This window comes from Pithys albifrons, chromosome 8, assembly GCF_047495875.1.
Source record: "Pithys albifrons albifrons isolate INPA30051 chromosome 8, PitAlb_v1, whole genome shotgun sequence".
NCBI lineage: Eukaryota > Metazoa > Chordata > Aves > Passeriformes > Thamnophilidae > Pithys > Pithys albifrons.
The window spans coordinates 12,047,664-12,075,075 of NC_092465.1; the positions used below are offsets into that span (position 1 = coordinate 12,047,664).

A 27,412-nucleotide genomic window follows, 5' to 3' on the forward strand; every position below is an offset into this window, starting at 1 on the left:
TTGGCTCACAGCTAATCCACTGTGGTCACTGCAGTCCCCACTCCTGTCACAGCCTGGTGCCTGTTTTTTACAGCCTCTCCTGCAGCATTAAACAGCAGCCATAAAGCATTTGGCCACTGGTCCTGCCAGCTCAGGAGTCCTTTTTAAAGCCTGCTCATTGCATCGCGTGCATTGCTCTTTGCATGGGGAAATAGTCAGCTTTGAATGTCACCCAGTCCTGCAGAGGCAAGTGGGAAGATGGATTATTTTGGCAGCAATCCATCCATCTGTTAATCTGCCAACACTAATGTTTAGCTTTTCAGGCTCCAAGTTGTCTTAAATAATGCTGACCTACAGGATCTGGAGTGAGAAAGGTCTCATGGCTCATTTAGTCTTCCATTTCTTAAGTGGTAATTAAACTTTCTGAGGTGTTATAGCTACATGCAGGAATTGTTGATGGACAGTACTTATGAGGTTGAGGTTCAATCCTTTTCTGAGGTGCTGTGTTGATCGAGGTTCTTACCATTATGTTGGCTGCAACATCCCCACTGTATCTTCTCAGACTATTCCTTAAAAAAGGATTCATAAGTGATTGGATGTCTGCATGGGCAATACTTCCTCTGTTTTGATTGATATTATGATGTTGTATCTACAGATGTGGAGTGTTCAGCTTTGGGTGGGGTGGGTACTTCTGTGACAACCACAAAGGCTGCACACTTTTGGTGCTGTGCAAGAGCCAAGTTATTAGGAAAAAAAAAGCAGTTGTTGCCTGCAGTGCTGCTGTGATGCTCTTAGTTCAGTTTTTAACACTGCATTGGTAAAATCAATGTGCATGTAACGGGTCTCTTCTGCTACTGTGATCTGTGCCTTATTTTTTCCCAGTTACAAGAAACCAAAAGGTTAACAAGAATGTGGGGACCTCCATGAGGCACTTGGAATGTTTTGCAAAATGACGTGGGAGTAACGATACCTAACTCAGACTGCCAGGGAATTACAGAGCCCAGCGTTGGCTGGGAGCTCCCAGCTTCAGACCCTGCAGCAACTTAGTGGCATAGACAGGGACATGGAGTGTCTTGTGCCTCTGGATCCAGGGTGGGCCTTCATCACGATTAATGTCATGTAGTGTAGCTGATATCCAAGACCAGCTGCACACAGAGAAGGGGTCTGACTCACTGTCCTTCTCCCTCCCTTGTTTAGAAAGAGCTGCAGAACTCTGCATTTATTCCTTATTTTCTTCACAATGTTACATGTGCAGTGGCTAACTTGTACTGCAAGGTGATGCAGTTTGCACAAAGTATCCAGTGCATTTGGGCAAATGAAACCATTTTCTTACAGCTGGCTCTAAACAAAGCGGCATGTCCTGCCTCCTCCTCCATCACCTTTCTCTCTAGGATGGGATCTGGCAGAGCACCAAAAAGAGAGTCCCTTGGCAATATTGATAAGTTGCAATATACGGACATGGTTAGGAACATCCTAAGAGTGTATGTATTAATTGGGCTTAGAATTTGATTTTAATGGTGGCTTTAAAAGCATCCCCAGTAAACTATGCATGACATGATGTGTCTGGGGGACACTTGTGTGTGGTGAGAAATCCAGTGGATCTCTATTGCCTCTGTCTGATCTCTCCAAATCCTGTCCTGTGGGTCTCCTGGGAGTTAATGCCTAGCTGGTGTCAAAGACAGCCCAGAGAGATTCTCCTGTCTTCAGTACATCTGATGTGGTTTTAACCCTTGATATGGCAATATGGGAAACTTTTGATGAGCAACTGTTTAGGGCAAATCACACTTGGAAAGTAGCCCTCTGGAATGTGCGCTCTTCCCGGTGTGCTGGGATTTGTGCCTAAAGGCATTTACCCTGGTGTGTCCCAGTGGAGGAACCCAGAGCTCCAGCACCCTCCAAATGCTGTTTCTGCTCAGCCCTGAGCTGCTGTGGGCAGTTCACCAGCTGTCCTGTCTCTGTAGTCACAGAGTTGTTAGCAAAAAATTAATACCTGCAAATGCAGCACAGCAGTAGCTCCCCACAGGCAGAGATCCTGTTTCAAGAACCTTTTACGTTCCTATCACCTTCTCTGTCTCCCAGAGCAATAACTGATTTCCTGCCCTTGTCTGGCCCTACCTGTGGGTGGTGGGACCCCCTTCCTTCTACCCACGGCACTCACAGCTCCCCTGTCCCCTCACTCCTGGGGGAGGGCAGGGCGCTGCAGCTGGGTCTGTGCTCTTCACACTGCCCAGCAGCAGGTCAAGCAGAGCACTTAGATGGGCTAATTGTGAGTCACAACATTTCCTACAGGGAAGACATCAACTGGAGTCCTCTCCAGCCATCAGTGTTCCTAAAGCCTCTCATACAGACAGGAAAGAGGAGATAGGAAAAAATTCCAAATAATTTCCATAGCTAATTGAAATGGAGGGGAAGGGAAGAGGTGCAAATCCAACTTGAAAGAGCAGCCTTTGCCTCTGATAGTCTACTGGGAAATTTACTGGAGCATTCAAGAATATGAAACACAAGCAAATAAATGATGCTGATGTCTGATCAAAGGGCTGCTATACAAGAGAGAGCCTCTGTCAGTGCAGGTCCAGCCTCCATGTGCTTCGGAACCTTGCCCAGTACATTTGATGAAATGGCTACATGTAACATAAAGAAACTAACTGGATTTTTCTCTTGGCATCTGTTCCTGATGTAAAAGTGCTTTCAGACTCTGTAATCCATTAGAACTACATTTATCAAAAGATGCAAAAGAGAGGGGCAGGGTAATTTTGTTTTCAGTTCCTGAGTTCACCTGGAGGCAAAGGATCTGAACACACAAATAGATGGAAAAGCTGACACATCCGTTGGATCTGATCTACACTGGGATATTCACTGACAAAACTATCCATGTAATGGTACTACTGTAGGTGCTGCTCTCTTGTGGATCCATTTCTTCTATAATAACCATTCCAAACCAATAAAAACTTCTTGGATTAAGAGTGCCCATCATACCTGGAGCAGTATAGCTGTTCAGAATAAAAGAATGTCTACCAAGTTTGTATGTATGTAAGGCAAATCCTAGACATAAAACATCGCAGAAAAGTCTTTGCTAAGACAAAAAGCATACTCTAAAGTTTGCTAATAATACTAAAATCTCCCCCAAAACAAGGCATCTTGCAGTTTGTGCATCCCTTGGCAAGCTTAGATAAAAAACATGCAGAGAAAGAGGGAGTCTAATGTGTCACCAGCCTGAATTAGGAATGTTTTTCCCAGAGAAGGCAAGGTCAAAGAGAGGACTGGTGTTTTAGGAAGATGACTTCTCTGCCCCAAATCCTAAGAGCATTTGTGCAAAGTGAAGGGGCCCAAATGTGTCTGGAGCACAGACTGCCCTTGCCAGTGGTCACTCAGCTGGGATGAAGGGTGAAAGATTTCTCTAAACTGCACATTCCAGAGTTGGAAGCTGTGAGAGAAGAGTGCACAGTGCTGAGCCTAAGGGGAAATAGAGCAAAAACCTGTGCAACAGAGGCTTTTCCATTCTTGAAACAGCTCTGCAGAGGCAGGGGGTTCCCAGTGGCTATCGTGGCAGCTGAATGAAATTGTCACTTGTGATAAGGCATCATGAGAGCTGGGGAAAATCCTGGCTCTGTGCCCAGTGGCACAGGTCCAAGTGATTTCACTGGAGCCAAGATTTTTACTCTGTATGTGAAATGAATTGCCAGGGTGAGTGAAGCTGCAAAAATAACGTGTGGTAATGAAATGCACTTGCAGCAGAGCATCCCTGCACCAGAGCCCTGCTGCGAGCAGGAGCGTTTGCACAGGCTGGGGAGAACACTGTGGTGTTCTGGTAAGAGGCTGGAGGAGTCAGGAAGTGTGAAGTGCCACTGAATTCCTCAAGGATGTCACATAAATGGCCATTTGTAGGAGAACTCATATTTTCCTGGGGGATTTTTTGACCCACTTTTTTCTTTTCCTTTTTTTCCCTTTCTGCTAGCTTTCCCAGGATTCCCACCAACGCCAGGGACTATCCATCAATATCACCATAGCAACAAGAAGTCATTAATGGTATCGTGCCTATTGACAGGATCTACAGCGTGCTGAGCTGGGTGTAGGGCCATTGCCTTCAGTGAGAAAGGCTTGAGATCTCTGTAGGATCAGAGATCTTTTATTCTCCATCCCCTGCATCTCCCCAGAGAAGTCCTGCGCTGTCCAGTGGCAATAAGGGACATATTCCTTCTCTTAGCAAGTTACATGCAGTGTGTGCTTAGGGAACTGCTGCTGGATTTGCTGCACAAGTAAGGACAAATGTGCCTCTCCTGGGTTTGTTTGCACGGGGCTGTGGCTCTCAGAGACACTTTACATTGCAAATAAGCAACTTATCCTGCAAACCTCCAGGGAGTTGGGAGCAAAGCGGGAGGCTTGGGGGCCAGGAAAAGGGAATGGCAGGCTAAACTGAGAGAAGAGATAAAAGACACGTCACATAATTCTGCTAAATGGTGAAGGAAGGGAAATTCTCAGCAGGTGTAAATTAGCATTGACAAGCAATACTGATTTACACCCAGCTCATGGTCTGGCCCACAGTTTAATCAGCTGAAAAGCATCAGCATCTGAAAGGGAGGGTGTTGTTTAGAGAGGTCTGTGGGAGGGGTTGGAAATCTGCAAAAAAGAAAATAAATTCTCCTTGGTAGGTAAGGAAGAGCTTGTGATGTTCTCTGGGATGATGCAGAGGCGGAGCCTGGCCAGCTGCATCAGTTCCCTGTCAGGACTCCCACTGACCTGGAGCAGGGAACACGCTGTGCTGGACCTTTTAAGGACACATCCCTCAGCTGGGACAGCTGGCAGGTACAGCCCTCCCAGATTTTCTGCAGAAACATTGCTAAGTACCCCCACACTCAGATGGATGGGAAGTGTGACTGTCTGTGGCCATCCATGCCCGGCCAGGTCTGCTGATGCTCCTGCCATTCACATTCCTCACCAGCCTCTGCCAGCAGTATGCCAAAGTGCCTGGCAGCTTTGGGATGTGACCAAACAAGGCATAGAATGAGATCATCCATCTCCCTCACCCTCCTTCCTCCCCCAGGCCTCTTTCTGATCTCACAGATGAGTTGTGCGTTGCTGGCGTGGCAGAACTCTGCTCATTCACCTACCACCAGCTTTTGGGAGGGCTGGAGTAGGTTCCAGTGTAACGTTAATAAACTGAGATCAGCAGAATTAGATTAGGACATTTTTTCCCCACTAATGAGATGAGAGCTCATAAGAATTCATATTGCCCTGTTGGAAAGACCAATGCAGTAAGCCCCTGGTGCACTCAAAGTTTGAGGCTTCAGCTGAGCTGCAAAGTAATGTCCTCTTGGTACAAGGAAGGAAGCAGAAACTTTTAACATACAACTTATTCTTAAAATTAAGGTGTGATTTCTTTCCTCTGTCCTATGATTTTTAAGGATTAGGCTGAAACTCGTGGGGCAATCTTAGAAAAAGAAATTAGGAATACCTTTAACAACCCTGAGGGGTTCAACTGTATAGGATTGGTTTTCTGTTGTCTTCCTGGGAGTGGTGGAAGCAATGTAAGAGGACGTGGGCAATGCTGTGTTTCTGTGTTCCCTGTTGGTCATATATTGCTAGTTCAGCCAGGAATATTTCCACCCTGAAAAAAATCCTGCATCATGACTCAGACCCTGCACATCACAAGATTAAATCATGGGTTAAACTATGATGTTAAAAAAAGACTTGATTTGGTTTTTGCCATTGTGTGACTTGGCTTTTTACCTGAACATCAGCTAGCTCAAGCCTGACCATTGGCTCAGGCTGGTTGTAACCTTATGGGCTCTTTCCCCATCTGTGAGAGGGGAGCAGAGTGGCTCACAGTGTTACAGCAAGGGCAGGATCTATCGACCAGATGTACCCTGCAGGTTCACAGGTGCCATGGGTGATCTGTCCCACAAGAGGACTGTGCTGCAAATGGGACTTTCTTCCTCCTGAGAAGGAATCATCCAAAGCAGCCTTGTGGTCAACCAGGGTGTTGAAAAAAGCTTAGCAGACGGTGGTGCTGAGTAGGAGATGCTTCACATCTCCTGAGATGGTCCTGAGATGCTTCACATCTGATGATGCCAAGCAAGTCCAGCTGGGGCACTTGATGGGGGTGTCACATGGGGCATTTGTTGCAGAACCACCATACTCAGCTTTCCTCAGCTGCAACATGAATGCTAATCTGCTTAAGCTCCAATCCCTCTGCTGCATTGTCAGCAGGACTGTTAGAGCAATATTGTCCAAGAGATTGAGTAGTGCATTGAGGTAAAAAAGGGGGTACCCTTTCCTGAAGCAAAGAATCAAGAGGGAACCTTGAAAACAGGTCACCTTGAAAGTATGCTCCCTGAAATCAGTGTGCTGGAATGCCTGCCCTTGGAGGTGGGCTGGAAGCATCATGTCATCACAGCCTTTCTGAAGGAGGAACACAAAGAGAAACCCATGCTGTGACACAAGAAGGAGGAGCTGCTCAGACTAAGAGAGCAGCCAGAGAAATTCATCAAGGGCACTGCTGCCAAGTGCACAGGTGTGTGCAGCAGTACAGCTTCTCAGGTGAAACCTTTCATGTCAGTAAACCATAGCTCCCAAACTGCTTAAAAATCCCACAGAAAAGGAGCCAAGAACACTTAAGGCCTTGAGTGAGTCCATAAAATTTTGTGAGTAGCTTTTCCACTACCATGAGACTATTTTGGAGCCAATCTAACCAAAATAGAAGTTCATGTCAAGTTGTGGTGGTTCCTACACTCTCCCTTGTGGAACTGTGTGTACCTTAGCAGGGTGTTCCTGTGGTGACCAACAGATACTGTGTCAGATTCTTGTCTGGCACATCTGGCCCGCACATGTGGACATTGGGGCTGCTCTGAACAGCCAGCCTTGACCCTGGCCAAGGCCATTGTTTGTGTGGAGGCAGTGAGGATGGTGGTGAAACTGCAGAATATGTGTTGAGCAGCAGCCACAGATGGGTTGTGTTAGCTTGTGTTCAGTGCAGTGAGATAGGGGAAGAGTTGGGGAAGTAGGAAAAAAGTCCTGAGAGGAATAAGGAGAAGAGACATGAAAGGAGGAAAGTGGTTAGACAGTGTCATGCAACAAGGCAAGCAGCTTTAACACAGCAGAGGTTAATGCCATTGCCTGTGCTCTCAGCAACCCCTTGGCCCTGGGGTGTGCTGGGTCTTCAGAGGTTTCCCGTGCCAAGGTGTCTCTGAGATGTCAGGGACTATAAATACAGGGAGCAGACTCTAAAGGTTATTGTTTTCTCTTTATTACCTGGTTTTGAAATCGATGTGGCAATTGCTCCTCTTGTTACCAATCCTGATTTGTGCTGTGGAGCACACAATGAAAGTAGTGATAATACTGTAAATTCAAGGAAAGCTACATTCAGCTGTTCATCCTAGGAAGGAAAAGAAACACAGGAAATTTTACTGGTTTAGAGAATTACTGTGGCTGTACCTCTCCTGATGCAATTAACAGATGCTATATAAGCTCTGTTCCTGTGTCAGCTGCTAAAACAGACCCCAAAAAAATCCAATACCCCAAGAAATATAACTGCAGTCACCTTATCACCCTGCTGCATCAACCAGTTTCTACAGCACAGTTCTGGGTAAGAGAACAGCTAAAAAGCAACTACAACCAAGGCACCTTTATTTTTCTTGTTAACCTTTAACTTGAAAAAAATAAATGTATCTGGCATTCTTTCCCTGGAGACCACTGGTGTTCTGCTAAGCAGCTGAAGTGATGTGCATGGCAGGGCAGTAGACAGATCATGCTGTGTCCATGAGATTTGGTGTATCAGATAACAAAACACTCACAGCAGTATTGTAGCTTGCTAAAATCCTTTGTACAGCTCTTTGAAATGTGCTGTTTGCATCCCTCTGGTTGGTTAGATCTCTGAAATAAAAGGGAGATTGTACTCCAGAATAAACCAACCTCTGTTCAGTGGTGCAACTTGCAAAACCTAATGCAGAGAAATTAGAATAAAACCTGAGGGTTAGTTTGATCTCATATTTCAAGATGGAATAAGGTATCTCCAGTTACTCCCTTCCCCTCAAAGCAGGAGTTTGGTGTGATGGCTGTGACTCAGAAGTTAATTTGCTTGTAACTGAGATGATGTAAAAGTGGAAAGTGGAAAATGTCCCAGTCTCACTTGATGCCTCTGATTAAGGCAGGAGAAGCCAGACAATGTCAAGCTGCTCTCCACCATTTCATGGAACAAATGTCCTTCTTTGGTAAGTCTATTGAGCAAATCTTGCTGCAATACAAACCTACCCAGCCCTGCCAGGTTTGGTGTCTTCTTTTCCTGAGGCCTCATGAAGCTCTGTGCTCCCCTGTCATGGTGTTCCTGGAGTCCTGAAACATTACTGGTCTTCTCCACAGTGCTTTTCATCACCAGTGAGCTGCTTATCCCGTGCCTGCCTACCTGCCTGCCTGCTTCATCCTCCTGACAGTTTGTCTGGTGCTTTGCTGGGAAGGTCAGCCAGGCAGAACGGTTCTGATGTGTTTGGGAAGGACTAATTTATCCTTCAAGCTTTAATCCTTGAGAAATAAGTTCTTGGGGGGATGTTGCAGGAAAATTGAGGTTAGTGGCAAGTCTCCAAGCAGGCACTTATCAGAGTAGAGGAGAAGTTGATTAAACAGAATCACATGGCAAAAAATAAGCTGAGCACACATTGCCTTTAGTCTTATGCTCACTTAAGGCATGAGGCTCATAACCACTCAAAGCTTTTCAGTCCCTGATCCAGGGAACAGAAAGATGTTGCACAGACAACATGATTGAAGAGCAATGATGTGCCACAGTGGCAGCCAACACCAAGCTGTTTTGCTATCTGGCCTGGAATAGGTCAGCATGGTCCTGGAGGATTGCTGGACTAGAATGAAGCCTGAGCTTTGGAGAAGCATGGGCAGGACTGCCTGAAAGTACCCAGGTGGATAAATGAAGGAGTGTAGCCTCAGCCCACAGTGCTCACATACGCCGTGGAGCAACGAAGAACTGGCAACTCACTGCTTGGTCTAACTGGAAGAGAGCAAAGGACGCATTAGAACTGTTGTGTACCTTTAGGAAGGGGTGAATTGGGACCCAGAGCTGGGTCATGATGTGAGAAATCAGCGTTTACTTCACACCATGCCCTCACAGTTCTGTGACATTTGCTACTTTCCATACCTGGGATCACCTGCTGTAACTATAGGCTGTAGTTACAGCTCTGAGGTGGTGGGAGGACAAACTCTTTCATGTTGCTGTAGTCCACAGAGTTTCTTTGTTGGTGACCATGTAAGACAGCAGCTAAATACTCTGTATGTACAGTGCACCTGCAAGTGTGTGCTGTAAAGTCATCTTTAGGGTATCAACCATAAGCGTATTAACTCAGATTTTTTTTTCTGTCTCCATCTGGTGCTCCTCTCCAGAAGACTGCTTAGAACATGCCTGTGGCTTTGTTACTTGAGAGCTGAGTGTGTAGACACATAATTCATATTATGTGGGTGTCAAAGGCCTGACAAACGCAGGCTGAATCCGAGCTGAAACTATGACGCTGTTGTGTGTGTGCTGTGAGGAACGGAGCACAAGAGCAGGGGAGGAAGGGAGGAACGGTGCTTCCTGCTTACAGGCCAGGCACAAATTGTCTGGTGTTTTAGGGAGACCACTGCTTTTTTCCTGCCCTAAGCAGCAGGAAGGAGGCTGTGCCTCAGCACAGCCAGTCCCCCTTCACAGGTCATGGCTCGGGCATCAGCTGGTCAGGGTGCTCGGTGAAATTAAGCTTAGTTACCTGATGTGCTGTGCACAACCCTTAGGGGTGGTGACGTAGGGGGAATGGGCAAGTTCAGAAGAGTTCAGTAGGAAAGAGGTGGTCCAAGAATGGAGTGACAGGGAAGAAAGGTGCTGCTGCCCCAGCTGGCTCATATGAGATCTCCACAGCTGCTCTGCAGGCATGAGGTGAAACAGAAATCTTTGATTTCTGAGGCTCCCTCTTACTCCATCCTGGGCACCAGACCCCCTTGCATGCCCACCTGTGCATTGGCTACATCCACGTGCACTTTTGCTCTGAGCTCTCTGGAAATACCAAAGGGATTTTCCATGTCTAAAGTATTCTCAAAGACCAAAAAAACACTTTTTAGAGAAAGAAAACTCAGCTCTGATGGGTGACAAATATTAAAAAAAATTACTTGGAAACAAAATTACCATCTTCCTTCACTTAATCCAATAAATTTTGGTGCCTACCTATGTGTCAGCAAACTCAGCAGCCTCCCTGGAAAGTCTCTGTCTCCTGCTGCCTCACGGCCTGCTTGGCTGTTCTCTGTCTTCTGTAGCTCCTCCACTCTGCAAACCTGGCTCTGGCTCCTGCTCTCCATCCCTCACTCTGCCTGCCCCACTGTGCCCAGAGGAGGTTTCTCCCAGCTGCTCCTTCCCTGAAAGTGACTTTTGCCGTCCCATGCACATCTTCTGGAAAATCCTGCCCTGGCAAAGCAGCAGCCGGTCCCTGATGCCTGGCAGTGCTCCCGAGCACTGGCACTTTTCACACCCACTGGGGAAATGGGCCCCTGCTCTCCTGCAGGGCAGGGGGTGCCCTCACCTGCCAGTGGGTTTGAGTCATTCCCCCCAGTAACAGGGAGATGCAAACCCTCCCTGTGCAGTCTGTGCTGTGCACTCTGAGCAGGCAGGGGTAGAGTGGCCCCTGACCACCCTTGCCTGGCATCACTGTAGCTGACCTGCAGCCCACAGAGGGGTCAGGACTATGAGCCCTGGCAGTGAACTTCCACCTGAAGAGAATCATGAGGACGAAAGTCTATTGTCTTCTCAGTGCTCCCCCATCTCTTGATGAAGGGAGCAGACACAGACAGATCCCATCCCCTTGTTTCTGTGCCTCTGCTTCCTTGCTCTTATCCTGCCTGCTTCTGCCCCTGCCTGTGCCCTTTCTTCTCTGACCCCCTTGCTCTCACACACACATATGCAAAGCCTGCCTCACATGGGCCTTGCTTTCTCTTCACCTTTACTGTATGTAGCTCCCTGCCTTGGGCAACAACAGCGTTATTCTCAGCTCTCACTACAGCAAGGGCTGCTTTCTCTTTATACTTGCTCTGAAAGCAGAGTGCCAAAAGTAAATGGTGACTTTTAGTCCCCTGGCTGTGACCTGATCACAGACCAACCTGACAGGCCATGGCATCTTTTATTAACAGCACTTTCTCACAGGAGCCCTTCAGCTCTACAACGAGCCTTATTCCCTACTCAGTGACTGGCTCTCACATCATATAATTCTCTCTTTCTTGACAGATTATGTTATAACCTATCATCACAGAAAGTCCTGATCCTCACGTTTCTCTGCTGTCACCTGTGGGCTCCTCCAGAGCCGTGAAGAAGGGGGACCTCCAGCCCCACCATGACAAGATCGGGTGAGACATCTTGGGGAACAGCCACACTTTGAGAGCTAGTTTTAATTTTTGTTTTTAGCAGTTATGAAGAATGGAAATAATGTTTTCCATTGAGTTGTGAACCGCAGGAGCAGCTCTGCCTTTCCTCTCTGGGATTAGATTAAAGATAGTTTCATTAATGCGGGGAAAGTATGCTAATTTGAGCCACTCTAAGCAAGGGATGAATCAAGGTTCCAGCATGTTACCAAGATTGGTTTCCAGGCAATTCACTACCTTAGACTTCCCCTCAGATGTCTGTTGATGTGTCACATGGTTGGATGCTGAGGTGTCTCAGCCTTTGGGGAGCAACAAACCTCTTCATTCCCATCCCGATCAAAGTGGCTGTGCTGCCTGAATGGTTGGCCACTGTGGGGAATCCAACCACACTACAGAGCAAACGGTCTGGGCTGTAACTTATACAGTTCTGTCTTGCTTTACCAAGACCTCTTTCTGTATGTTCAACATGGTTGGTTCCTGCCTGGCTTATTATTAAAGACTGATGCCCCACCATCCCAGCACTATCTTGCCCTTATGAATCTCAGGCTAACCCCATATCCCCTGCCCATTGTTACTCTCCCTTACCTATGGCGCTCACCCATTCCCTTTGCCAAGGAAGGGAGCAGACTGGGCTGTAGCAGACATGTCTTGTGTGACTGCTGGCAAGTCAGTAAGGTCTAAATCCTTAAGAGAAATTTCCAGTCTCTCCATTCAGTGTAAGGGGGCTTCATCCACTTCCAGTGATGACTTAGGTACTCAGCTTTCATCCTGCTGCCCCAAACTGGAGTTTGGCAATTTAATTCTCTGCTCTGAACATGTGATCTAGTAATTTGGTTTTGCTGGGCCCTACAATGCTGAACACAGCTCATGGGAACAGCCTTGGAAAGGACACCTTTCTCTTTCTGGGCCTCCCCTGAGCTGTCATGAGGTGTGATCATTTGGGCCTGTGGCTAAGGAGTCAGGAGTATATATTTGTGAAAGTCTGTGAGGTACCTTTGTCTCTGCACTGGAAAGGCTTTGGCAATGCTTGGCTGCCACATGCAGTGAATAAACCATATGCATCTTCCCTCTGAAGGGTGAATCGGAGCAGTAAGGGGCTGCAGTGCGACAGTCAGGCACAAAACCACCACCAGTCAGCCTTCTTCTTCCTACTTGCCGCTTGAGTCTTCCACGAGACCAGTGTTATGCCATCCTTTACCACCCCCAGACTCCCCCTTAACCCACACACTCTTGTCTGCATCTTATTTGAGGGCAAGAACCTCACTGTCTCTTGTAAACCTGCCATCTCCTTAGTGCTGCAGTGTGAGTAAGCTGGACCTGCAGCAAGCACTTCTCAGGATTTGTCACTAGAGTTGAGCAATGTTATTGTGAGGTAATTACTGAGGGTAGGTAGGATAAACTTCTCCAAATTCAGATGGTTAGTATAAGGCCATTGTTGGCTTGGCTAGAGAAGAAAAAGATTACCTGCCCCAAGCCCTGTGGCTCATCTCCTAGTTGTGCTGCTGTGTTCCTACACAAGCTGTTGGTGTTGGCATCTGCGTTCCCTGGAAGCAGACCTGCTGTTGCATCCTGCGAGTCACCACCAGGCTGCTTCAGTAACTCATCTTTCCTTCCATTCACAGGTCTTCTACTCATGGCGACTCCACCCATGTGAGAGCCCTCTCTTATGTGAGTCCCCAGCAGCACACTTTGCTGTCTGTGGTCTGTGGACATTGACTGGCACCTAAGCGACACCCCAGCTCCCTCCTCTCCCCCTAAACGCCACTGTCTTAGAGCCTCCATGTGCATTTGCTATGACATACATCAGTGTTGATGAGAGACAGGAGCACTGCCGGGTGATCTTGAGCTGCCAAAACAATCAGCTCTATGCACAGCATGGCTTAAAGGATTTTTCGGTTAGCAGCATGCATCCACTAAAGAACTTAGACACTCGTATTTTTTCTGGAGACTTGCACACTGTAGACTACTGCCACACAGGCAAGGCACCCTTGGCCAGTCCTGTGGAAAAACGGATGTATCGGAGCGTGGAGAACCTTCACTGGGCAGCAGTTGCCGACTCTGGGCTGTATTCTCACTGCCGGAGCCTGGATAACGAGATCATCTTTCGCTATAGAGGCACCACTCAGTGGACAGAAGGCTGTGTGGATGTGGCCCCAGCACAGAGCACATCAGACTCTCTGAGAAACCTTTCTCTCCATGCTAAACAGACATCTCAATCAGCACAGAATGTGCTCCTCCCTCCCTTTGCCAAAGTGCCTCAGTGGCTCTTCCCTTCCACAGAGGACAGAGCCCTACATGGGGATGCCAAAAAAGAGCTGAAGGAGAAGCTGAGGCTGCACAGCAGTAAAGTGGTAGAGCCCTGTAAGCCAGTGCGCCCACAGGTGGCCCTGCCTGATGTGATGGCCCGGGAGCTGTTTGAATGCCAGGTGTGCCGGCAGTGCAAGAACGGCTGTGCTGCCAACTACTGCACGGTTTGGGTGGAACACACTGCCCTCAGGCACAGCCTCACAGGCAGGCAGGGACTGTGCTTTGCACACGGGATCGTCAGTCCAGAAGACATCAAGCAGGAGGCTCAGAGGAGGCTTCAGCTGCGAAGGCAGAATAGCTCCCCCAATTTGCCCCTTCAGCACACTGGGGACAGCAATGAGATAGGCAAATCCAGAACAGCAGAAACCCTAGAACAGTACAGTGGGGAAACAGATGGCAAAGTCACATGGGGACAGAGCAAGAAAGGTCGCTGTAAAGGGAGGCTCTACATACCCACCTTTGAGGAATTCAAGCAAATGAGAAGGAAGGAACGAAATTCATCTGCCAGCAACAGTGGGACAACAGATTGCTCGAATAAGAGTCTGCCTGCAAACCAGATGCTGGAGGAGGAAAAGAATGTCTGTCCAGAAGCTCTGGCGACCAAAGCTGTGAATGAATCTGCTGTCACAGCAGAGGATGATGATGATGTATTCCATGAAAACCACACCTCTGCCAGCTGCTCCCAATATCCAGCCACGTGGGAGGGTTTCAGGATGAGCAGTTCTGAGGTGAAGGACAGAACTTTCCAGACCTCCAGCTCAGATACATTGCCAGTCCCTATTTGCTCCAGTCCAGTTCCACGATCACCTTTACAGGCAGTAGCAATACACAGAGTTGGGCAGGAGATCTTCAGTGATGAGCAGCAGAAAGGAGAGACAAGAAAATTAAGTGATGTCCTCCACCTTGCAGGGCAGTCGCTGGCTTCCGAAGCCCAGTCCTCTTGCTGTTCATCGCTGCTGTTAGAAGCCACAGACTTATCCAGCTATGGAGCTAAGCTACAAAAAATGAAGGATGAATTCATAGGTTCAGCCTTGGAACTTATTAAGAAAAGGTAACATGCTCTGTGGGGTCACCTGAAAGCAGTTCCCTTGTGAATGATCTGGTCTTTCTCCTGACATGTACATTTAATTCCTGTAGCATAAATGTGTTGTTGGCAGAGCCTTTCATCTCTGATAGCCACATGGACATGTCTTTAAGCTGTTGAGCTTAAACTCCATCTTTGCATAGGATTAAACATCAAAAAGCATTTTCATCTAGACTTTGCCTTTTTTGTACCTTAATCCTGTAAAGACAGCAGCCATTAGTAGTTCTGACACCCAACTTCCCACTCATTTTATTTCTGCATTAAATTGTTGAAATGCCCTTTTTTTTTTGTTTGTTTTTAAATCATCTGTTAAAAGTAGAAGACAGCCAAGGGTTGCAAAGTACCAGTATGATTCCTTTGAAGAAAGATGTAGAGTCTGTCCCACCACTGCAGGACATGAATTTAGATGGTGTGACATGCAGCAACAAGTGCTCCCACTTGTTGCCTGTATGCAGTGAACTGGCAAACAAGAGCAAGGTGGTTACTGCGAGTCTGGAACCACCTTTTGGAAACCTGAACAGGCAGCGAGTGAAAACTTGCAAATACTGCCCTTCTGTGAGTGTAGGCAGCAACAGAAAATGCTTGTGTAAAGCCTTCCTTCCTCTTCTCCAGCCATGGTTTTCCCCTCCTCTGGGAAAGATGTCCACAAGGATTGCTTTTTCTCTGTCCTGGCTTTGGACACTGCAGTCCTGTTACCTCCCTCCTGCCAGAGAAGTGGATCCCTTTTTATGCAGAGTGGCCCAATAGGAATCAGCAGCGTTCTGGAAGCAAAGTATTTGGGGCAGTTATCACTGTCTTATCATGAGATAAGGCTGATAGGAAAAGCAGGAATAAGTGTTGGTGGAGTGGTCTATTTGCATGCACTTGGCTTTCATGGCTGGCTTTGCCAAAAATTGTCTTTTGACTTGGTTTCTGGCTGCTTGTGCAATGTACAGATCAGCATGTGAGATGCCAGAGCATCAGCCTTGTTTGCTGCCATGGTATTTCTGGAATGCATGGGCTCTGAAACTGGACTCAGGTTTTAGAGGAGGTGATACTGACTTCTGCACAGGAGTGAGAGTCATCTGAAAGAATTTCTCTGGAGCTGACGCAGAGTGACGAGCAGAAATACTTCTGCAACTTTATAATCCAATGGGAAGTAGGTGGTGTCAGAGCCCTGTGTGCTCCCCTCAGCTGTCCAGCCCAGCCTTTGTGCTTTTTGTTCTTGTGTATGAAAACCCAAAGAAGAAGCAGATGAGAAAGCTCTGGTATGCAACCATTTTCATTGAGTGGCCTATTTTTTTCATGGATATGAAATGAAATACACAGAATGGCACAAGGCATGAGTAAGAGTGTAGGAGCAGCTGCCTCCACGCAGATCAGATGTTTGACTGGTATCTGGAGCCCGAGGTGCACACATAGCAAAGTACTGGAAATGGGCAGTGCATATGATCTTTCTTCCCACTACTTTTCCAGCCTCCAAACACTTCCTGCCCAAAACCTCTATGACTTCAGTGTGGTTTCTGTGCTTTTAATGTGCACAGTGGTGTTTGTTTCTGTGAATGTGTTCAGTCTCCCTAGTTGGGTTTGTTAAGATCTGTGAAGTGATTTTATTAACATCAAAATGATAGTTGATCTAAAAATGAGAATGACAGTGGTTCCAGTGAGAGAGAGGTTGTTTCATGTGAAGGAACCAGTCTGGCCTGTTTGTTTTCCATAATAATAACAACAATTAATGACAATTGTTATTGCCAAAGCACTGCTTAGTGGGAAACTTGAGTTTCCTTTGTATGGAAATTTCTCATTTTTCCCTCATTTTTCACTTGAGGCTGTAATGTGCCTGAATATTCATAATCAAACTGATTCTCACTGCAGAGGTGGGAGACTTTTTGTCTGAATGCTTTGGGTCCTAAATTATAATCATTGACATCCAGGACACATTTTTTCTAGTTTTAAATTAAATGAGCTGAAAGCTGTGGATTCAGTTCCATTTCCACTGATACTGAGCTCAGCAAGCCTTTGATAGAGATGTTGTGATGGAGTGTCATAGAATAAAACAGCTGAAATTGTCATCTCTTTCTGTGTAAGTGTCACAGTTTTACAAAGCAGGTTTGTCTACAAGTTAACTGTCTCACTAGTAATTCATAGTTAATTACTTACGACTCATTCAATTCACTTAATATTTCACCAGTGAAGATTTGATTTTCAGTCTCATAATTATGGCAGCTTTAGGCTCCTCATAGGTCACTGGATGCCTTTCACTTGGGTTGTAGTCTAGGCTGGGAAAGGGTGTTGAGATCCAGGTAGGAATCCTGTCAGTATTTCAATATATAGTCCACTTTCTGAAATTGTTTAAGGGGCAAATTGTTCAGGATAAGGATATGCAAGGACTTGGGGTTTGTATCTGTGAAATGGGGGACAGGGTGACAACAGAAACCTGCACAAGGAAGCAAAGGACACAACTAAGAAAGAAGACTTCCTAAAGAGAGTGATGGTTTGTATTTGGGATGACACCAGGATGGTGGGTTCAATACCAACTTCCCATAGCAGGGGACTCCAAGTCAGGAAGGCAGATGACAGCAAAAAAGGTGTGCACAAAATATTTCCATTAGTCAGAAAGAGTCAGGAACAAGTGGAAAGGGCTGAGAACTGCTGGCCTAGACAATGATACAAACATGAAGAAGCCCACAGAGACTGTGAAGGAAAGCAAGTGCCTTTCCAGTTGTACACCACACCCCCAGTACTTCTGCCTCCTGCAGATTCAGAGATGGTGACCCAGAGGTTTAAGAAGAAATTCAGAAAGAACATGTCTTCCCTGTGCTGGCCCAGGGGAATCACCTGTCTTGGGGAAAACAGGAAAAATGACACCAATCCCAGGCACAAACTCCTGTCCCAGTAAGTGATTTAATCCCACAGAAGGAAACACACCAGAGTCCCCACTTCTGCAGCTCTGCACGAGGGCAGAGGGGACTGCCTGAGCATCATGCAAGAATGTTCTAACCACAGCTAGAATTAGAGCAGCCAAACCAGGGATGAAGAAATCTTTCACCCAAGGTGGACTCTGCATCATGGCCTTTCTTACCTCTAGCTGACCAGCCATGGGGTGGTTTGAATTTCTCAGTCTCCAGTCACCTTTGCTTAGCTCTGCTCTCTGGGTAGTATTGGCTCTTATTCCCACTGCAGGTCACGGCTGGGAGATTTTTTTAAATATCCCTGTTGGGTTTGGAAACCACAATAAGTGGTGGCATCTGCTCTGCAGAGAGCTGCTGTCAGCTTCACTTTAAGGAGCAGTAATATTCTGGAGTGCTTCCCATATTTAAGTACATGATCTTGAAGCACTGTAAAATTGATACATGAAAGCTCAGCTTCTCTCTGAGAGGATGGTCTGTGTGGTGGCAGGTGGTGTGATCGAGAAGGTACTGTTTCAGTTACGAGCTCTGCTACTGACCTTGGACACATCCCATTGCCTCTCTGTGTCCCAGCCTGGTCCCTTTCTGTGTGTTTCAACCAGGAACTGTTTGAGGAGGAGCAGCTTTTGGAAAGAGTGGGTTTCCAGCAGTGGCACATCCTCCTCAAGAGTTTTCTTGCTCCTTAACCTGTGCCTTCCCTCTCATGAGTGTGCCCAGATGAACTGTTCATACTTTACCCAACTCAGTGAATCATTGATGAAACAATCTGTCTGGGAATACGTGAGGTCGGGTTTATTTTTTAAACACATAAAAGTTTCAAGACTCATTCTACATCCTGGCCACACAGTTACACTGGAACAGCTGAAGGAGAGGCACCTTCAGCCCGAATGTGGCTGTGGACAGGAGAGAGGAAGGAGACAGGAACTTCTCAAGCCAGGCCAGGCCAGGCCAGTACCATGGTGTGACACGGTCTGTACTACAGACTGCCTTGGGACAGTGCTGATGTTCCTTCTGTCTGGGGAGTACAGACTTGGAGGGTGACAGCAAAAAGTGAAAGTTGTGAGCCTGCTGTTGGCACTGTTGGCGTTGCTGCGCAAGCCACATCTAAACTCTTTTTAACTGGTAGTGTCAGCAGGGACCTGGAAGCATAAATGAAGATGAAAAAGCATCAGCTGGAAAGATGCAAACCAACTTTTCTGGCCTGACAACAGAGACAGTTTTTGTTCTGGGAGATTTGTTCCCTCTTCAGTGATTTCAGTATTGGCTGATGGTCTGTTATTGGAGCCAACTGTCATTCACTGTAAGGAGAATGCCCGTCTGTCTCATGTGTTTGCTTGTAGCTGACACTGTTGGAATTGCACATTAGCAGTATGACCTATCAGCATAAGTTCACAAGTGAAGCCTTTAAGAAGAAGCAGACTTTTCTCATAGGAGACTTTTGTTAAGCCTAAAATATATGCATAACCTGAAATATATTCCAGACTCTGGCTTCCTGTATATACAAGCATCCATATCCAGTCTTCACAACCTTTCTTTTTAAAGGGATCCAAGTCCATAAAAATTAAGTAAATCCAAAATTTAAAAAACATAATATTCTTCCAAGCAGGCTTCATTATGCATGGAAATAAGGTGTCTTGGAGAGTCTGTTAAAAATATGTATCACAAGCAGTGTCACAAACAACAGCCTGTCAACTGCTCTGTCAAGTCAGTGGTTTTGCACCAGACTGTGTCTGTCTGGAGAGGTGGTGCTGTCTGCAGAGACCGGAGTGTGGGGTTGGAACAGTCTGCCTATATCAGCCAGACCAGGCCCTTGTTAGCACCAGACAGCCATGCATGAGAGCATCCCAGAATTGCCAAGTGAGAGCCACAGACTCTGCCAACCTTTTCGGGTCTCTTAAGTGCACCAAAAAACCTGATCCTCAGATCACTGAAAGCAGGAGGAATCTTACCAGTGGTTTCAGTGGGCTTGGGATCATATGAGATGAAAAAGAGTGGGAAAGCTTCTTTAATCCTCTAATCCCTTCAAAGTATTATAGTTTTTAGCAGGTTTTCTTCCAGATGAGCAATGTGGTCTCTGTGTTGACAACAACTCAAGTATGGGTATGGCCTACTTAGAAGTTTTTCTGGACCCTGTGGAGAATCTCCTGTTTTATGGACACAAAAATGCCCTGCGAACACCTGAGACGTGATAACCCAGACTGATGCTGGAAAGAGTGCAGTTACCCAATGTGGACTGCCTTAACTGAGCTGTGCTTAGAGCCCCTAAAGCCCATGTACAGCCATCCATGCTGACCAGTCATGATTCCTGCCTGCACGTTCCCTGAACTGTTGCAGATGGTTGTTCAAAACAGGGCTTGCTGCTCAGTCTCATCAGTGTAGGGAATGGCAGAAGAACTACATCTATGATGTTCATCAGAGTCTGCTTCTTCCCTTGCAGCTGCAATGCTGAGACTGCTGCCAAATCCCCCTCCAAGGGACAGTGTGATCTGAGGGAAGCTGATCTCCCACCTCCAGAGGACAGCCAGCAGCCCACAGTGATGTCCATGGCAACAGAGACCTGGGAGGACAATCCAAGCAATGAAACATCCAGTGAAACTCCACCTGCAGGGAATGTAAGGGAGGGGAATTCACCTCTCCTCTTTGGGCGTGTGTTCAGGGTTTTTATCTCTTTAGAAGCTCTGAAGGATCCCTTGGTTTAGAAACTGGGCAGGCTGGGAGCCTGCTATCTGAAATCACACCAACTCCCCTCAGTGATTAAACTCTGTTAGAAGCATTTCTAGTGCCTTTTTTATTACATTTAATGAAATAGGAGTTGGTTTTGTGCCTCTGCCTACCTGTGACTGCATTTCTTGCAGGGAGTTCAGCAATAACCCCTTCATGGCTTCCAGTGTGTCTGGGAGATCAGACTCCCTCCTAGTCCCCCCTTGGTCAAACTCCTGATGTAGGTAAGGCATGGAGGCTGGAATTCCTGGCCCTGCAGCACCAAAAGGTTCACAGAGCTGAGGCAAGATGGCTGGGATTCCCAGGGACAGGCCCTTGGCCAGGACTGTGCTGTTGCTTCCTTCACGGTTATTTGACAGCCATGATGCAACCACCTTGTAGCCACTGTGCTCAGAGCTGCACAACAGCAAAGGGAGAGGGGTCCTTTGTGGTTTTGAGCAAGACAGAGGGACCTGGGGGACAGATTTCTTGATGTTCTAGCAGAGCTGCATTTATGGTGCCACTGCTGCTGAGTTGCGTTTCCTTTCCCTTGGCAACTAAAATCCACTGGCTGCAGAGCAGGTGCTGCTTTGACCACAGCCTTGTCCAGACCCTTTCCTGCCTTTCTTGCAGACCCCCAGTCCTGGCTGTCGCCGATCCAGCTCCGACATCGTCCACGAGAGCACAGATGGTGCCAAGGCCCAGCGGGAGTGCCGGCTGCGGCCGCACTTCAGCGACCCGATGCCGACAGACTCGGTGAAGAGGAAGCAGCTGGAGCTGAAGATCGCGGCGGCAGCGCGGCAGCACGCGCAGAAACGCCGGCAGGAGCGAGACTATGGTACACACTGTGCACTCGCAGGGGGGCTGAGGGGCCACATGCTGAGCCCTGCTGTGCTGCTGTAAATATGGAGTAACTCTACGACCTGGGGGAGGGAGGTATTCTGGGTTGTACCCAGGCATGCAAGAAATCAGGGTCTACTCTGCTGTGTATGTGTCCCTGCCTGGCAGATGGCAGCCCAAATGAGTTCACAGGTGTGAGCAGTGCATGGGTGACAGGCTCCAGGCTTCACCTGAGAGCCATTTGCTTCTGACTCTCACCAGTCTCTTCAGCAAACAGGGAGAGGAGGCAGCTCAGTGCCCTGCTTCACCAGATCTAACCTGTCCCCCCAAGGGTTGCTACCACTCATGGTTGTGCCAGCCTGAGTTCCTCAGGTGAGCTCTGTGCAGCTGGCAGTGCCTGCACTGATTTATGTCTGTTCTCAGGTCCAGTGGTAGCAAAAGCCAACCTTGGCCATGGTGGCAGCTTTGATGAGACCCGCCGTGCCCCACGTGGCTCCCTGCGCTCCAGATACCACTGGAGCAATGTCAGCAGTCTGAGCACGGACAGTGGGATCGTTGGCGTGAACGATGCCCCGGACGACCTGGATCCCAGCGAGGGCACCCGGACCAAGTCAGCGGATGTGGAGAGGGCAGACAGTGGCATTGGCCAGATGCCAGCCAGGAAGTGGAGGAACAGAGCATCTGAAACGCTGAGCTCCCTGCAGGCCTGGGAAGCCCACCGTCCCTGCACTGACTGTGGAGAAAGGGACCTCCCAGTGGAGACAGATGTTCAGAACTGCAACCAGAGGCGGGCTGACCTCTGCGAGAAGTGCTGCAAGCGCAGGACGGAGCGCAAGGAGTCTGTGCTGGAGTTTGTCAACACAGAGGCCAGCTATGGAGAGGACCTGCGCATCATCAAAGAGGAGTTCTACCTCCCTATGCAGGCAGCCGGGCTGCTGAGCCAGGAGCAGCTCCAGGGCATCTTCAGCAACATCCAGGAGCTCATCGACCTCAATGAGAACTTCCTGGAGATACTTCAGGAAGAGATCGATCAAGCCTTTGACCAGGTATGATGCTGCATGCTTTAAAGGGGCCAGACTGGGCAGACAGGAATAGATTTTGTGTTAGTGGGGCAGCACAGGTGGAGCAGAGGAACAGAAGGTAGGACTCCTGGGTTATGGTCAGCTATCTAGTCCTTTGCTCCCTCAGCTATTGTAAACCAGTGATTTTAGTAGCCATGTGCCAGGTCATGGCTTATGGCCTCACTCTCTGCTGTGGTAATGCTACTGACCTCATAGACCATCAGCAGTCCTGCTCATTTATCTCATTAACATGACCTAATGGTCCCATTACCAAAGTTAGCTCTAAGCTAGTTAGCCTGGATGCTGGTAAGAGTGTGACCATGGGGGCACAGAACTCAGCTTGGTCTGTCTCTCTGGCCATGCTCTTGCAGCCCTGAGCTGGCTCACTTCATGCTGGCTTGGCTGTGCTTGCCTTGGCATGCAGTTACTGCAGCTTGGCTCTAGGCTGGCTGCAGGGCCAGGCAGCACAGGCTGCTCCCTGCTCTGTGTGCTGGCTGTGTACCACCCCATGCCCCCTGCCTCACACAAGGAGCTTTCCTGCCCCACCAGCATGGTGATCACAGGGCAAAGAAACAGAAATAAGACTAGAGCAGCAGACAGTCTCTGCAAAGAACATAAAAATATCTCTACACCCTTCTTTCTTCAGGAAACAAAATGTCACTTGCTGCTGTGTCAGTTTGTCCAGGATGTTTTGCTTTCTAGGCAACACATCCCTCCTCTCCCTCTCTGAAACTCTGCATGTCAGACTGAGCAACAGGTCTCAAAAAGTGGCAGTGTGGACACCCACTCATGCACTTGGCACAGTGAAGACAGAGGTGCACTGCCCATGTGATGTTTCCTGTGAAGAATTTATTGAGGCAATGGTTTCCACAAGCAGCCATGCCTTTCCCCATCTCCTCCATCTTGTTTTGGCACTCAGAGCTCAGTAGGGCATGGAGGAGCTTCCAGCAGCCAGGGAACTGCTCCTCTTGCTGCTGAAATGAGTAGCGATTGCAGAGCATGTCAGCAGCCTATACCTCGACAGAGTTAAAGCAGCATATGGCACCAAATTCCTGCTATTCCCATAATTTAGTACACATCCAGAAATCAGAGGACAATTTACCACAGAATTTCTTTTTCCATCCAGGCATCAAAGTGGCCAGTAACAGCATAACTGAAGGAGACTGCTTCCCAGACAGGCCAGTTTCTGGGAGCAACTTCAGAAGTTGTTGGGTGCCACTTGTGTTACCTGAGTTACAAGCCTCCCCTGCACATTTGTTCCTCAATGCTCTCTGTTAATTTATACATTGCTGCAGGGCCCCAGTACACCCTCCTGACTCACTCTGGCCTTTGAGCCCCTGCTCTAGTGAGCTGGCTGAGCACACAGGAGGAGAGAAGACAGCTCTTTGTGTGTGGAAGAGCAAGAAGTTAGACCAGCTTTCCTTCCCCTGCCCATGCACTGCTTCCCTTGGACCTGCAGGGATTGCCTTCCCACAGGGAGGGTGAGCCCACCTTCACCTGTGCTCTGGTGCTCACCAGATCCTGCAGCAGGTTCATGCTGACAGGACTGACTGCAGGTTCTGTGGCTGTGCCTCTCCTGAGCTAACTGAGCAGGGGCTCTATTGCATGCTTGCAGGGGGATGAGGACCTGATGACCGTGTGCATCGGAGAAATATTCTTAGAGTTTGTCAACATGCTGCCGGCCTTTCAGACCTACTGCCTTCAGCAGTCCTCCTCCGTGAATATGCTCAATGCACTGGAGAAGGAAAAGGAGTTGCTCAGGTGAGAAAGTGTCTGAGTATATTCATTCAGGCTTTGGGGACAGAGAGGCACCAGCTGAGCATGAAGCCCTTGTCAGCCCAGCTAGACCAAAGTTGGATGCTAACATCCTTCAGTTATCACTGCTGTCTCTTGGGATGAGGACAGTAACATATTCTCCAAAAAATACCGAGTCCTTAGTATCTCCACTGAGGCAACCCATTAGTCCCCAGCTGTACACTGTGTTTTGTGGTAGCAGTGTCTGCCCACTGACCCCTGCACTGAACTGTCACCAAATAATGCTCAGCTGAGTACAGCTCCCAGTTCCTGTGCTGGAGCCCAGGTTGGATTTCCGCTGGAGAAAGCCACAGTGTGGCACACCAGACTTGAGTTTGTTTCCCATTCCTAGCCCTGGCATATTGGGCAACATCAGGCAAATAATTTCTTTTTCCATTGCTCAGGTTAAAATGCTGACAGTACCAAGTTCTTGTTTTAGAGTGTTTTGTAATCTAATGATGAAAGGCCCTACAAATTAATATAATCTGATATAGGCTGATGTATCTGCCTCATGTCTCCGTCAGTCCTTGCTATTTTACGATGTTAATACACAACTGTTAGGATGAGATGTGCTGGTGTCCCAGGCACCTCATCACAGCTCTGCAGCTGAGCACAGCTGCAAAAATTGTTGTTAGTCTCTGACAAGACAGATTCACAAGGTTGCAAAACCGAGGGAGCTGTCAGCTCCACACTGGTCATTTGCTTTTAGGATTGCAGCATCTGCTGGCAGAACAGCTACCATTTCATTCTCTCCTCTTAAATCCCTGCAGAATATTCCTCAATGTCTCCCAGAATGACAACACAGCACTGCGGCGGATGAACTTGAGGTCCTTCCTGATGGCCCCTTTGCAGAGAGTCACCAAGTATCCACTGCTGCTCAGCAGAATCATCAAGGCCACCACCGAGTACCATCCAGATCACGGCAGCCTGCGGGAGGCCAAGAGCCGCATTGAGTCCCACCTGGAGCACATCAACATGAAAACCAAGCAGGAGGGGAACACATGGACCCTGCGATCCTTCCGCCAGGACAGCAAGAAGAAGAGGGAAGTCATTAACATTGAGATGAGAGAAACTGCCCTCAAAACTGTTGGTTGGCTGCGGGAGGAAACACGGTTTGTGATGGAGGGGTCTCTGCAGCTGGCCCAGCCCCCCGATGGCCAGTGGGTGAAGAAAGGCAGCAAGACCCTGAAGTTCCAGAACATGCAGGTCCTCCTCCTGGTGAACATGAAGCGTGTGTCTGAGTCCAGCCTGGAATCAGCCGAGCCAGGGCCTGTGAAGGATGCCGTTCTGGTACTCATCAGGGACAAAAATAACGGGAAGTTTCATTTGCTCAGGGAGCCCTTGAGGCTGAGTAATTGCATTGTCTCCAGTGATCCCGACTGTGAGGACACTTTTGAACTCATTGAGATCAGGAGGGAGGCGTTTGTGTTCCGGGACAGTGACCGGGCACGGACTCACCACTGGTTCAGGCAGATCAGGCGGTATTCCAGGGAGCTGGGCTCCTGGAAGAAGCGGCGGAACGCACTGCCCAACATCATGATCAGCACTCCTCACACCAGGCCCTGAGCCTGCGTGGGCAGACTTGGCTTGACCAGTGCCACATGCAAAGACCATCAAGAGCCTCAGTGGCCTGAACTCGATGTGCTCCATGGACAACACAGGGAGGAGCCTGGCCCCCAAAGATTCCCAGCAGCACTGGAAGCACCACAGCCTAGTGCTGGGCTCCAGCCTCAGGACTCACACATAGTTTGTGGCTCATGTACATACAGAGATGGGCTCCCATCAAAGAGCAGATCACTGGAGGAAAATACTGTTTAACTTGTTAATATTGCACTGCAGGAGAATGATGTATGATGCTTGCCATTGCATGGATTGTGTTGAAAGCCAGTCTTGATGAGAGAGGTTTCCACTACTGACTGTATTTCATCAGCGTTAGGTAAAGTCAGGGTCAAAATTAGGTGCAGTATTATGCAACAGAGGATGGAAGTTGGGGAAAATTATGTTTTCCATCACTACTCCTAAGGACTGTATTTCATTATTCACCTCTGTATATTCGGTCAAAATACTTGTTTAAAAAGAAAGGCCTTTCATCTTTAATCCACATCAAGTAGGTGTCAATTTGCTCAGATTCAGCTGCATGCACACAGCCAGGAAAAAAAAAAAGAAAAAAAAAAGGCAAACATGAATAAAAGGAGTTTTTGCTCTCTGACACATACACCCCGCATATGTGTAGAACCCCTGGAAAAGCAGCATACCCCCACTGAAAGTCTGTTATTTAACTGGCTTAGGGATGGAACACAATGCTGCATCAGAAATATCTCAGAAGTATATGTAAATACAGCTCTGCTACCACCGAGAGTGAACCTAAGAGTTTGCGATTATTTAAATGATGTAATCTAGTGTATTTCAAAATTTAATTGAAAGGAACAATTTACATTGTACTATAGAGTAACATAAAAGGTTTTCATAATTATGTTTCAATTACTTTAGGTGGGATTTTTTTAAAAATATTTGTACTCTGGAATATATATGTCACTTAGTGTGGGTGGCATTCAGGTGAACATTGTGCCTACGTCTACTCTGTGGAGGGGCTACTGCTAATGGGAGTGGGAGGACAGTCCAAACCTGCTTCTCTAACTCTCACTAGACAACAACACACTGGCACAAAATCTTTTGCTCTGGCTGCAGTCCTGCCCATGCAGGTCAGGCCCCAAGTACAAACTGAGGGCACAGAGCACTCCCCCACAAGGTTCAGCCTCTCTCAGTTCCTCAGCAGGGAAATGACTCGAAGCTGAACAATGGTGAAAAGGCAAACAGGGTTTAACCTTTTCAGCCTGACGTTACCACCGACCCCTGCCTTGTGAGTACAAGATCAGCAAAATGTCACACTGTGGCTTACACAGCAAAGGCCAGATTTCAGCCCTGGAGGCTAATTCAGGGAACCTAAATTTTGGTTCATGGATCTCAGAGGACAGCCTGTGAATGTTCTTTCAGGCCCACAGGATAAAGACAAAGCCAATCAGTATTACTCACTACCAACACAGTATTTTTGTTACAGGCATTTAATTTACAGGAGGATTCATACAAGCACATCTGTGTATTTCTCCAGAGATCAACCAGCATCAGTGGCCACCACATGAAGGCAGACAGAAGCCACCTTCATGAAGGTAGCCCTAGTCTTGTAAAGTCACCACTGACCCAACACCTGATCAGGCCTCAAACCATGCCCAGTTTTGTCCTCTGGCCACAGCTGCCAGGGCTTGTTACACTGCACTGCACTGAGGCAGACACCAGCAGTGAGATGTGCTGTGTCTCACTGTATTTGCTCTTCATCTGCTGTATTTTCTCTTCAGCTGCATCATCCAGTGTTTTAGTGCTTCATT

General features: G+C 47.8%; 1 protein-coding gene across 3 annotated transcripts in view; it reads left to right on the forward strand.

The window, feature by feature from the left end:
* LOC139675291 (myosin-M heavy chain-like) overlaps positions 1-26,505 on the forward strand; it is a 44,565-nt gene extending 18,060 nt beyond the window's left edge. Inside the window, exons 2-8 of one of the 3 annotated variants that reach the window (XM_071562768.1) lie at positions 11,222-11,340; positions 12,978-14,713; positions 20,072-20,246; positions 20,968-21,172; positions 21,598-22,220; positions 23,851-23,996; positions 24,800-26,505. In XM_071562768.1, coding sequence (XP_071418869.1) covers positions 13,149-14,713; positions 20,072-20,246; positions 20,968-21,172; positions 21,598-22,220; positions 23,851-23,996; positions 24,800-25,595 — 3,510 coding nt within the window. In that variant the 5' untranslated portion in view covers positions 11,222-11,340; positions 12,978-13,148 and the 3' untranslated portion in view covers positions 25,596-26,505. The remainder of the gene's footprint in view (positions 1-11,221; positions 11,341-12,977; positions 14,714-20,071; positions 20,247-20,967; positions 21,173-21,597; positions 22,221-23,850; positions 23,997-24,799) is intronic. The other 2 variants (XM_071562770.1, XM_071562769.1) reach the window with 2 other exon arrangements.
* The last annotated feature ends 907 nt before the right edge of the window (positions 26,506-27,412 follow it).